At 42.9% G+C, this 13,863-nt stretch overlaps 1 protein-coding gene across 2 annotated transcripts in view; it reads left to right on the forward strand.

The window, feature by feature from the left end:
* The window catches only part of LOC129867085 (N-terminal EF-hand calcium-binding protein 2-like), a 132,983-nt gene that overhangs the window by 101,855 nt on the left and 17,265 nt on the right, over positions 1-13,863 (forward strand). The window contains exon 9 of one of the 2 annotated variants that reach the window (XM_055940246.1): positions 3,425-3,481. The exons of the other annotated variant lie outside the window; for it this stretch is intronic. Coding sequence (XP_055796221.1) covers positions 3,425-3,481 — 57 coding nt within the window. The remainder of the gene's footprint in view (positions 1-3,424; positions 3,482-13,863) is intronic. 2 annotated transcript variants of the gene reach the window in all.

The following is a 13,863-nucleotide window of genomic DNA, read 5'->3' on the forward strand; positions in this document are numbered from 1 at the left end:
GACAAAGGAAGGAATTATTGAGCCTTGACGAACTATTGCAATATGTTTAGCTATTTCTTTCACCTATCCCTCCCTCCCTCTCACTCACTAGCTCTCTTCTCCCTCATGCCCTCCCCCTATTCTTTTCCTCATGCTCTCTCTGTCTCCCTCTCTCTCTCTCATTCTCTGTTCTTTCTTTATCTATCCATCTCTCTCTGCTCTGCTCTTTGTCTCTCCCCATTGCCCGTGTCTTGTAGGCAGTGAGCATGGTAGACTAATGGAGTCCCCAGTTAATTCTGTTGTCTCTGGCAGGCAGGCAAGTTCTTATTGCAGCTAAGAATAGCTGAACGGGTTTATTCCACGCTCGATGAAGCACCCCTTAGAGAACAGGGAAGGAGCTGTCAGATCCCAGTAAAGATTCCTAAATGGGAGGATTTCTGAGTCTTCCCAGGTAGACCCTCTGAGTCACAGTGCTAGGCGCGATCCTGAAGCACTGTACGTCTGTGGTGTACTGTATGTCTGTGGTGTACTGTACGTCTGTGGTGTACTGTACGTCTGTGGTGGGAGCAGACAAACGTTCCCTCAGGAAAGATGTATTAGCAGTGGGCGGGGCTGTTTGCCACAAGTGCTTATTATCCATGTTATAGGAGAGGGACTGTACAAATTCCCGGGTGTGAAAACAATTATTACAAAATGGTTTAGAACGGTGCGAGAATTTTGTTTACTGGATGCAGTTATGACTAACATGCGTCGCACAAATTGAGTTGTCTTCTGCCTCACGAGATCAAAGTAGTAATCCCCTTAGCTATCTCTGTGTGCTATCTCTGTGTGCTATCTCCATATGGAAAAAGCCAATCTTATACAAGTGAATGTACTCATGGTTAACTTTATTTTGGTTTGATTTCTCATACAAGCAGACATATGCTTTAAATTGCTAGTTCTAAACAATGTGGCTAATTTGCACACACTGAAGGCCCTGATTTTCATAGCCATGTCCATCTATTCATTGTATATTATCTGCAGGATGATTTTACCCAGAGGTGACCTCAGGCCCATCCCAGATGTGCTCTTGTTGTCTCTAGAATGCTTGCCTGCTGCTTCAAGAAGCATAATTTCCTTTTCCCGTTGTGTCATTATAAAGGCCTCAATTACCGTGGCAACTGGAGCACCAGCCCGCTTTCTTCCACAAGCAGCCCTCGTATTGCTACAGTATTTGGTTCTGTATGAAAGAAAATTCCAGGATCTCAAACTCACATTGAGACACATCTGCGTTGAGTCATCATGCACCATTATGCACTCAGTAAGACATTTGTGGGAAGGATTCTGCTATACAATACAGTGTTTCACTCCACTCCCACCGGAAAGCAGAGAGTAACTTCAGAAACACGACAGAATATGACATTTTCTCCGTTTTCAATAGTTAGGTCCATATGCGGCCTGCTGTAGACTTCAGAATAATAGGACACAGAGTGACTGCATTGCTCATGTCATTGTTACTTGACTCAGTTGATCCAGCCCATGTTCTCCTATCACTGCTTTGGATTGGATTTAAGACTGGGAGAAGGGAAATATAGCTCTCCAATACAGTGGTGCCTTTTCTGGGCTTTACATCTCTGATTAAGATCTCTGTGATTACTTGTTTGAGCTAATGTCAACACATACAATTTTAAATGTTATCTTAAAGGCCCTTCCACATTATCCTTTGTAAAAACTACCCTCTGCAGTGTAACATTTTCCTCTACAGATCTGTGAGTATATTAGCTAGCTAAACGATATAGCATGTCACATTATTCAAGTCAGATGTCTGTTTAAATAGAAAGCAAGCCTTTCTCTCATTACAGCGACAATCCATTATAGGGGCGGGGGTGTAGTTTGACAGTTTGAAGGGAACTCCATTGTTAACTGTAATAAAGGGGTCATAAAGCAGCAATAAAAGTATAATTCATGACTACCTTAGTTACTGCAGTTTTTATTCACTTCCTAACCAGATGAATATATTGCTCATGGTTTATGAGAAATATAGTGATTATGTGTGTATGTATTCCAGGAGAGTATTGTTGAATTTCTTGTTATTTTTCTCAATTTTGTCATCTGACACATGTATATTATAAAATATATATATATATAACAGTACCAGTCAAAAGTTTGGACACACCTACTCATTCAAGGATTTTTCTTTATTTTTACTATTTTCTACAATGTAGAATAATAGTGAAGACACCAATACTATGAAATAACACATATGGAATCATGTAGTAACCAAAAAAGTGTTAAACAAATCAAAATATATTTTATATTCTTCAAAGTAGCCACCCTTGGCCTTGATGACAGCTTTGCACACTTTTGGCATTCTCTCAACCAGCTTCATCTGGAATGATTTTCCAACAGTCTTGAAGGAGTTCCCACATATGCTGAGCACTTGTTGGCTGCTTTTCCTTCACTTTGCAGTCCAACTCATCCCAAACCATCTCAAATGGGTTGAAGTTGGGGGATTGTGGAGGCTAGGTCATCTGATGCAGCACTCCATCACTCTCCTTCTTGGTCAAATAGCCCTTACACAGCCTTGAGGTGTGTTTTGGGTCATTGTCCTGTTGAAAACCAAATGATAGTCCCAATAAGCGCAAACCTGATGGGATGGTGTATCGCAGCAGAATGCTGTGGTAGACTTGCTGGTTAATTATTCCTTGAATTCTAAATAAATCACAGACAGTGTCACCAGCAAAGCACCCCCACATCATCACACCTCCTCCATGCTTCACGGTGGGAACTACACATGCAGAGATAATCCGTTCACCTACTCTGCGTCTCACAAAGACACGGCAGTTGGAACCCAAAATCTCACATTTGGACTCATCAGACCAAAGGACAGATTTCCACCGCTCTAATGTCCATTGCTCGTGTTTCTTAGCCCAAGGAAGTCTATTCTTCTTATTTGTGTACTTTAGTGGTGGTTTCTTTGCAGTAATTCGACCAAGAAGGCCTGATTCACGCAATCTCTCTTCTGACCAGTTCTTGCCATAATATGGACTTTTAACAAGGCACCTGCTAATTGAAATACATGAAGCTGGTTGAGAGGATTCCAAGAATGTTTCCAAGCGGTCATCAATGCAACTGGTGGCTCCTTTGAAGAATCTAAAATCTGAGAGAGAGAGAGAGAGAGAGAGAGAGAGAGAGAGAGAGAGACGGGGTCAGTCATCAGAACAGTATGAAAACAAGTCTTGAGTCTGCTGTGACAATCTAGAGAGGAAATCACTGAAAATGATTAGAATAGAAATATATATATTTTTAAATTCTGTACAGTTGCAAATAGGAAATGTGAGGTGAAAAAACCTGCCCAACTGGGTTTATGCAGTGCAGAGTAGGGTTCCTCTGTTCCCCTGTTCCAGTGCTGCTTAGGGTTAACGCTAATGCAATTGTGGTTCTTGTGTTTTGGTTCTTATTGCAGACAGTTTGGTTTGACCTGCATCAGAGGCTAACAGACACTGATGGCACAGCCAGCGCAGTAAGTAGCATCTTTATGCCTGAGAGCCTAGTAGGGGGGCACTGTACGGCAGTGACACTGTGGAGGACTCGCTGCTCCACCCCTCTCTACTCCTCAAAACCCCCCATAGACACATCTCCATTCTGAATTTCCCAGCATGCACAGGGAATCATTGGCATCTCATATCCAACTCCTCTCCAGCAGAAAGCAGCCAACAAGGTTACCTCAAATTTATTTCCCATTTCAATCATGTCTAAAAGTTGCTTTTCGTCTCCATGCATGAAGAGCATGAGTGCATGTCATTTCTTTTTTGCTATCAATGTACCGTTGTCAGATTCAGTGCTTCAGTTCAAAATATGTATTTTAAGTGTCTCCCATGGGGGGGTTCTTTTACACTGCAACCTTAGGGCAAGCACACAGTCTGTTCATATTGTTGGCATGGCCTTATGCTTCCATGTAAACAATTGCTAAACAATCTGGACTGTTTCCTGCAGTATAGCTAACTTCTTTAAATCAAATAAAATACTTCACCAAAATCAAAAAGACTCAAATGTTTATTTACAGTTTGTGTAGTCTGCGACAAGCATTCTCTCCAAATGCCAAATGGTATTATGCTCTTATGACCCTTTCATAATTTTTCTTTGATTAGAGGCCAAAGTTTCTCCATCTGGTTCTTGAAATAGATTCTCTTAATATATATATTTATAAATCTCTCCCTCAGCAGCATGACTGTATGAGATGTGGAGGCAGTGGCCTGTAGAGCTGACAGTATGAGCAAGATGGAGAGATGGCAGTTCACACAGGAACAATCAGAGGTCTGATGGCTCTGATGAAAAATACATGGGCTGGTGTGTCTAACTGAGCATCAGTGCAGCTCCCCTGCCTTTGCTCGCTCCTAGGGTCCTACTGCAGCAGTGCACTGGCAGCTCCTGCTCTGAATCTGAACCAAGAAACCTGTAACCTACCTCCGAATGTCTTCTGCCTTATTGATGCTTGAGGGATCAGAGCAAATTTAATTATTCCTTTTCACCCATTAATCTTGTTAGCGTCTAGAGCTATCATTTGCACTGACAAACAGGATTAGAGCAGGCTTCACCTGTCAGCTGGGCGGTCTGATTGGCGTGGGGCTGCATCTGCGCTCGTGCGCCCAAAGCTCAATAGGGGCACATTGGTAGCCCGATGTGTATTCTTAAAGTGGGAGAGAAGACTGAACCTTTTGACCCACCGTACTCTCAGCAGGGTTTCTCTTAGTGCTGTGAACATTACTGAAAGTGAGCCATCAGCTCAGCATACGATCAAGAATAGAAAGATAGTGTTGAGAATAATGTTTTTTACAAAAGCATGTACAGCGGAGGTGCTGGAGTTCGCCATCCACATTTGAAATTCCTTTTTATATGGCATTTTGATACTGATATGGTACCATTACTGTATGTGTATTATGCAATGTTTCTTAATGCAAATCCATCCCCCACAAAAACGGAATCATTTCAGTAATTTCCCCCTCCTCTCCAGCACCCAGGTCACACATATATGAGACTGGGGTCTGATTATTGGCTCTTTGATATGCCTTAGTCCCTATTTAATAAAATGCTAGCTTCGAACTTACTGTGCTACACCTAATGATGCTCTGGCTTTGTTTTTTTGCTGTTTTCTGAATGAGACAAACATTCCCATTTTACAAATGGATTGCCTGCTTGAGAAATTGCTAGGTATTATACATGTTATCCTAGAGTGGGTGGCAATGTGGTAAAATATTGATTGACATAAAATGGGGGGGTGCATGCCCTCAAGTAGCCCTCGGTAACACATACAGCAACCTCATTACTTACTGGTTTATCTGATTTTACAGAGAGGAAAACCAAGGCCAGTCTATAGCCTAACCTGACAGAACAGAGCACACTTATTTTTTCCTTCCATTACCCAGTTCAGTGATATAATGTACCTGGGACAGACCAGTGCTGCAGACCAGAGTTATCTGACCTGACTTTAGCCAGCACAATGGACATTGTGTGTAGCACCACTGTTACTTCTGACAGACCTATTTAATCCTGAGTGCAGCAGGGTAAACCTTTTCATCCACTCTCCAGTTGTTTGGTCAAGAATGTGAAACTCAACAGCAATGTGGTGAGGGATCAGAGCATTGGAGGGAGTGAGCTGTAGATATTGCTCACTGTGGGAGTGACCAGTGCTCATACACTATCTCCATCTGGAGAGAGTCAGAATGAATGCTTCGTTGCTCTCGCGTATTGTGTCAGAAGTTTAAGTGTTTAGAATGCTGTTTCACAGTTGTTAGTCTCCTAGACTACACAACGTTATTTCAGATTGGCAGACCTGAATATAAATCATGGCCCTTGTCGATATAACCACTGTGCCATGAGAGAGAGAGAGAGAGAGAGAGAGAGAGAGAGAGAGAGAGAGAGAGAGAGAGAGAGAGAGAGAGAGAGAGAGAGTCCTTGGAGAAAGCTCTCCTTGCTCATTTGGAGCGTAGTATGGTGGGAAGGGATGTACCACTGCAGGAAGAGAATCATCCCTCTAGGCACTGTATGATTCCTTTATCAACACTCCAAGACAGAGCCCTTTAATCTGGTTTTAAGTAAAGCTGAATATATAAATACTTGCAAATGTGTGTGAATAAATTAAGGAATGATTTACTGAGCTGGAATACAGTGAGGGCTAGCTGAGGAAGGGGAGATGGAGGCCTGAAAAGGGGTGGGGGGTATTCCCCATGGTAACGGTGTAATTTTGTAATATCCGTCTGAGTTCTCCCCCTCCCCCATCTTCTTCCATCCTGTCACGTAGAGTAGGCCAGAAGGCTAAACTGGAAAACCTAACCTCTGTCAAAATAAAAAGATGGCGGAGCCGCAAAAGTTCTTCTGTGCAAAAGTGCTTATTTACAAAGTGATTCCGGAACAAGAACAACAGTACTGCCATCAAACATATACCTTATGGGCCAGCTAAAAACAATGCTGCCCCATCCACAGCTCGATCCAAAATGCCTTCCCATGAACTGAAAGAGAGGCTCCTTTTGTAGGGCTAGCCCCTCCCCTCAGAACAATTAACACTAATTAATTAAGCAATTACCTATACAAACCTACATTTTCCCTTTAACTAAACATACTAAAGTATATACATTGCAACAGGGTTTTGAAACAATATCACAACATAACATTTACAAAATGACATCACTACTGACAGTGTCTTTCAATAAGCCCATTTACATTAATGAGCCATTCGGGACAGGCACTACAAAGTCAGCCCAATTCCCTTAGCTTCCGGGTATGCTGGATAAGGACCCGAGCTACAGAGATGGAGACACAGAGGAACAGAACAAACAAAACGCGCTCATCCACAACATCGATAAGTATAATAAATATTGCATATATTAAATATGAACACTGACATAAGTGTGAAATGTATGTAGTAAGACAGAAGTTAACTTGTGTCGACCCACATTAACTTATCTGATAACGGCGCAGGGAGGAGTGATGAATGTGTGCGTGCGTTAAAGTACCAAATCCTGCCCGCGGCCAGTGACAGACTTCTACGTCACACATACCCTATGGATGACACATTCCAATACATACACTACTGTTCAAAAGTTTGTGGTCACTTAGAAATGTCCTTGTTTTTGAAAGAAAATAAATAAAAAAATGTGTCCATTAAAATATCATATTGATCAGAAATACAGTGTAGACATTGTTAATGTTGTAAATGACTATTGTAGCTGGAAACGGCTGTTTTTTTAATGGAATATCTACATAGGCGTACAGAGGCCAATTATCAGCAACCATCACTCCTGTGTTCCAATGGCATGTTGTGTTAGCTAATCCAAGTTTATCATTTTAAAAGGCTAATTGGTCATTAGAAAACCCTTTTGCAATTATGTTAGCACAGCTGAAAACTGTTGTTCTGATTAAAGAAGCAATAAAACTGGCCTTCTTTAGACTAGTTGAGTATCTGGAGCATCAGCATTTGTGGGTTCGATTACAGGCTCAAAATGGCCGGAAAGAAATAACTTTCTTCTGAAAATCGTCAGTCTATTCTTGTTCTGAGAAATGAAAGCTATTCCATGCAAGAAATTCCCAAGAAACTGAAGCTCTCGTACAACGCTGTGTACTACTCCCTTCACAGAACAGCGCAAACTGGCTCTAAGCAGAATAGAAAGAGGAGTGGGAGGCCCCGGTGCACAACTGAGCAAGAGGACAAGTACATTAGAGGGTCTAGTTTGAGAAACAGACGCTTCACAAGTCCTCAACTGGCAGCTTCATTAAATAGTACCCGCAAAACACCAGTCTCAACAGTGAAGAGGCGACTCCGGGATGCTGGCCTTCAAACAGGATTCATGTTTAGGAATATTTGTTTTATTCTGTACAGGCTTCCTTCTTTTTACTCTGTCATTTAGGTTAGTATTGTGCGGTAACTACAACGTTGTTGATCCAAACTCAGTTTTCTCCCATCACAGCCATTAAACTCTGTAACTGTTTCAAAGTCACCATTGGCCTCATGGTGAAATCCCTGAGCGGTTTCCTTCCTCTCCAGCAACTGAATTAGGAAGGACGCCGGTATCTTTGTAGTGACTGGGTGTATTGATACACCATCCAAAGTGTCAATAATACCATACCATGCTCAAACGGATATTAAGTGTCTGCTTTTTACATTTTTACCCATCTACCAATAGGTGCCCTTCTTTGCAAGGCATTGGAAAACCTTCCTGGTCTTTGGAGTTGAATCTGTGTTTGAAATTCACTGCTCGACTGAGGGACCTTACAGACAATTATGTGTGGCGTACAGAGATTAGTTAGTCATTAACAAATCCTGTTAAACACGATTATTGCAGTTCGTGCAACTTATTATGTGATTTGTTAAGCACATTTTAGGCTTGCCATAACAAAGAGGTGTGAATACTGTCTTAAGGCAATTTATATTAAATGTATTTATTAGACCATTAGAATGCATTGGCTCAGAACAGGATTGCTAGATGCCCAGCTTTTCTAGTGTTAATAACATACATGACCAAAAGTATGTGGACATCTGCTAGTCGAACAGCTCATTCCAAAATCATGGGCATTAATATGGAGTTGGTCCCCCTTTGATGCTATAACACTCTTCTGGGAAGGCTTTCCACTAGATGTTGGAACATTGCTGCGGGGACTTGCTTCCTTTCAGCCACAAGAGCATTAGTGAGGTCGGGCACTGATGTTGGGCGATTAGGCCTGGCTCGCAGTCGGCATTCCAATTTATCCCAAAGGTGTTCGAATTTGGGTTGAAGTCAGAACTCTGTGCAGGCCAGACAAGTTCTTCCACACTGATCTCGACAAGCCATTTCTGTATGGACCTCGCTTTGTATACGGGGTGCATTGTCATGTTGAAACAAGAAAGGGAATTCTCTAAACCGTTGCCACAAAGTTATCAGCACAGAATCATCTAGAATGTAATTGTATGCTGTAGCGTTAAGATGATCCTTCACTGGAACAAAGGGGCCTAGCCCGAACCATGAAAAACAGCCCCAGACCATTATTCCTCCTCCACTTAACTTTACAGTTGGCACTATGCATTGGGGCAGGTAGCATTCTCCTGGCATCCACCAAACCCAGATTTGTCCATCAGACTGCCAAATGGTGTAACGTGATGGCATTGCGCCTGGTGATCTTAGGCTTGTGTGCGGCTGCTCGGCCATGGAAACCCATTTAATGAAGCTCCCGACGAACATTTCTTGTGCTGACATTAATTCCAGAGGCAGTTTGTAACTCGGTAATGAGTGTTGCAACCGAGAACAACGATCCCGTTCTGTGTGCTTGTGTGGCCTACCACTTTGCAGCTGAGCCGTTGTTGCCTCTAGACATTTCCACTTCTCAATAACAGCACTTACAGTTGACCGGAGCAGTTCTAGCAGGGCAGAAATTTGATTAACTGACTTGTTGGAAATATCCTATGACGGTGCCATGTTGAAAGTCACTGAGCTCTTCAGCAAGGCCATTCTACTGCCGAAGTTTGTCTTTGGGGATTGTACGGCTGTGTGCTCGATTTATACACTTGTCAGCAACGGGTGTGTCTGAAATAGCCGAATCCACTAATTTGAAGGGGTGTCCATATACCTTTGCATATACAGTACCAGTCAAAAGTTTGGACACACCTACTCATTCCAAGGTTTTTCTTTATTTTTTCTAATTTCTACATTGTAGAATAATAGGGAAGACATCAGAACCATGAAATAACACATATGGAATCATGTAGTAACTAAAAAGTTTTAAACAATCAAACTATATTTTAGATTCTTCAAAGTAGCCACCCAACCAACTTCATGAGGAATGATTTTTCAACAGTCTTGAAGGAGTTCCCACGTATGCTGAACACTTGTTGGCTGCTTTTCCTTCACTCTGCGGTCCAATCATCCCAAACCATCTCAATTGGATTGGGAGATTGTGGAAGCCAGGTCATCTAATGCACCACTCCATCGCTCTCCTTTGTCAAATAGCATTTGCACAGCCTGGAGGTGTATTTTGAGTCATTGTACTGCTGAAAAACAAAAGGTATTCCCACTAAGCGCAAAACAGATGGGATGGTGTATCGCTGCAGGATGCTGTGGTAGCCATGCTGGTTAAGTGTGCCTTGAATTCTAAATAAATCACAGACAGTGTCACCAGCAAAGCACCATCACACCTCCTCCTCCATGTTTCACGGTGGGAACCACACATGCAGAGTTCATCCGTTCACCTACTCTGCGTCTCACAAAGACACGGCGGTTGGAACCTAAAATCTCAAATTTGGTTCATCAGACCAAAGAACAGATTTCCACCGCTCTAATGTCCATTATTCGTGTTTCGTGGCCCAAGCAAGTATCTTCTTCTTATTGGTGTCCTTTAGTAAATCAAATCAATTGTTATTGGTCACATACACATGGTTAGCAGATCTTATTGCGAGTGTAGCGAAATGCTTGTGCTTCTAGTTCAAACAGTGCAGCAATATCTAACAATTCCACAATAAATACCTAATACACACATATCTAAGTAAGACTGGAATAAGACTATATAAATATATTGATGAGCAATGTCAGTGCGACATAGGCTAAGATGCAATAGATAGTATAGAATACAGTATATACATATGAGATGAGTAATGCAAGATATGTAAACATTACTAAAGTGATTTATTTCATTACTAAAGTGACGAGTGTTCCATTTATTAAAGTCTGTATGTAGCCAGCAGCCTCTCTGTGCTAGTGATGGCTTTTTAACAGTCTGATGGCCTTGAGATAGAAGCTGTTTTTCAGTCTCTCAGTCCCAGCTTTGATGCACCTGTACTGACCTCGCCTTCTGAATGGTAGCGGGGTGAACAGGCAGTGGCTCGGGTGGTTGTTGTCCTTGATGATACTTTTGGCCTTCCTGTGACATCGGGTGATGTAGGTGTCTTGTAGGGCTGGTAGTTTGCCCCCGGTGATGCGTTGTGCAGACCACACCACCCTCTGGAGAGCCTTGAGGTTGTGGGCGGTGCAGTTGCCGTACCAGGGGGTGATGCAGCCCAACCGGATGCTCTCAATTGTGCATCTGTAAAAGTTTGAGAGTTTTAGGTGACAAGCCAAATTTCTTCAGCCTCCTGAGGTTGAAGAGGCGCTGTTGCGCCTTCTTCACCACACTGTCTGTGTGGGTGGAACATTTCAGTTTGTCAGTGATATGCACACCGAGGAACATAAAACTTTCCACCTTCTCCACTGCTGACCTGTCTGTGGACAAGGGGCTGCTCCCTCTGCTGTTTCCTGAAGTCCACGATCATCTCCTTTGTTTTGTTGACTGAGAGGTTATTTTCCTGACACCACACTCCGAGAGCCCTCACCTCCTCCCTATAGGCTGTCTCATCGTTGTTGGTAATCAAGCCTACTACCGTTGTGTTGTCTGCAAACTTGATGATTGAGTTGGAGGCGTGCATGCCCATGTAGTCATTGGTGAACAGGGAGTACAGGAAGGGGCTGAGTACGCACCCTTGTGTGGCCCCAGTGTTGTTTCCTACATTCACCACCTGGGGGCAGCCCGTCAGGAAGTCCAGGACCCAGTTGTACAGGGCGGGGTTCAGACCCAGAGTCTCAAGCTTAATGATGAGCTTGGAGGGTACTATGGTGTTGAATGCTGAGCTATAGTCAATGAACAGCATTCTAACATAGGTATTCCTCTTGTACAGATGGGATAGAGCAGTGTGCAGTGTGATGGGGATTGTATCGTCTGTGGACCTGTTGGGGCCGTACGCAAATTGAAGTGGGTCTAGGGTTACAGGTAAGGTGGAGGTGATATGATCCTTGACTAGTCTTTCAAAGCACTTCATGATGAGAGAAGTGAGTGCTATGGGGCGGTAGTCATTTAGTTCAGTTTGCATTCTTGGGTACAGGAACAATGGTGGCCATCTTGAAGCATTTGGGGACAGCAGACGGGGATAGGGAGAGATTGAATATGTCCGTAAACACACCAGCCAGCTGGCCTGCGCGTGCTCTGAGGACACGACTAGGAATGCCGTTTGGGCTGGCAGCCTTGCGAGGATTAACACGTTTAAATGTCTTACTCGCGTCGGCCACGGAGAAGGAGAGCCCTCAGACCTTGGTAGCAGGCCGCATCGGTGGCACTGTATTATCCTCAAAGCAGGCATTTAGCTTTTTTGATTGCCTTGCGGAATGGAATGACTACTCTGTTTTGTATTCTGCCGTATTCCAAGTCGCTTTGCCATGGTTGAATGCGGTGGTAAGCGCTTTCAGTTTTGGCGAATGCTGCCATCTATTCACGGTTTCTGGTTAGGGTAGGTTTTAAGTCAGTGGGTACAACATCTGCTATACACTTCCTTATAAACTCACTTACCCGAATCAGTGGATTCCGATTGGTCAGAACTGTGTTGAATAGTCCTTAGCACGGGTACTTCCTGTTTGAGTTTCTGCCTATAGGAAGGGAGGAGTAAAATGGAGTTGTGGTAAGATTTGCCAAAAGGAGGGTGGAGAGGGCCTTGTATACATTGCGGAAGTTAGAGTAACAATGGTCCAGTGTTTCTCCAGCGCTACAGTCGATATGCTGATAGAATTTAAGTAGCCTTTTGCTTAAATTTGCTTTGTTAAAAACCCCAGCTACAATAATTGCAGCCTCAGGATACAGTTGAATTCGGAAGTTTACATGCACCTTAGCCAAATACATTTAAACTCAGTTTTTCACAATTTCTGACATTTAATCCTAGTAAAATGTCCTGTCTTAGGTCAGTTAGGATCACCACTTTATTTTAAGAATGTGAAATGTCAGAATAATAGAATAGTGATTTATTTCAGCTTTAATTTCTTTCATCACATTCCGAGTGGGTCAAAAGTTTACATATACTCAATTAGTATTTGGTAGCATTGCCTTTACATTGTTTAACTTGGGTCAAACGTTTCGGGTAGCCTTCCACAAGCTTCCCACAATAAGTTGGGTGAATTTTGGCCCATTCCTCTTGACAGGGCTGGTGTAACTGAATCAGGTTTGTAGGCCTCCTTGCTCGCACACACTTTTTCAGTTCTGCCCACACATTTTCTATAGGATAGAGGTCAGGACTTTGTGATGGCCACTCCAATACCTTGACTTTATTGTCCTTAAGCCATTTTGACACAACTTTGGAAGTATGCTTGGGGTCATTGTCCATTCGTAAGTTCCATTTACGACTAAGCTTTAAGTTCCTGATTGATGTCTTGAGATGTTGCTTCAATATATCCACTTAATTTTCCATCCTCATAATGCCATCTATTTTGTTAAGTGCACCAGTCCCTCCTGCAGCAAAGCACCCCCACAGCATGATGCTGCCAACCTGTGTTTCACGGCTGGGATGGTGTTCTTCGGGTTGAAAGCCTCCTCCTTTTTCCTCCAAACATAACGAGGGTCATTATGGCCAAACAGTTCTATTTTTGTTTCATCAGACCACAGGACATTTCTCCAAAAAGTATGATATTTGTGCCCATGTGCAGTTGCAAACCGTAGTCTGGCTTTTTTATGGCGGTTTTGTAGCAGTGGCTTCTTCCTTGCTGAGCGGCCTTTCAGGTTATGTCGATATAGGACTCGTTTTACTTTGGATATAGATAATTTTGTACCTGTTTCCTCCAGTGTCTTCACAAGGTCCTCTGCTGTTCTGGGATTGACTTGCACTTTTCGCACCAAAGTACGTTCATCTCTAGGAAACAGAACGCATCTCCTTCCTGAGCGGTATGACGGCTGCGTGATCCCATGGTGTGTATACTTGCGTACTATTGTTTGTACAGATGAATGGGGTACCTTCAGGCATTTGGAAATTACTCCCAAGGATGAACCAGACTTGTGAAGGTCTACAATTTTTTTCCTGAGGTCTTGGCTGATTTCTTTTGAATTTCCCATGATGTCAAGTTCAAGGCCTACATTCACAGGTACACCTCC

The sequence above is a fragment of the Salvelinus fontinalis genome, chromosome 12 (assembly GCF_029448725.1).
Source record: "Salvelinus fontinalis isolate EN_2023a chromosome 12, ASM2944872v1, whole genome shotgun sequence".
NCBI classification, from domain to species: Eukaryota; Metazoa; Chordata; class Actinopteri; order Salmoniformes; family Salmonidae; genus Salvelinus; species Salvelinus fontinalis.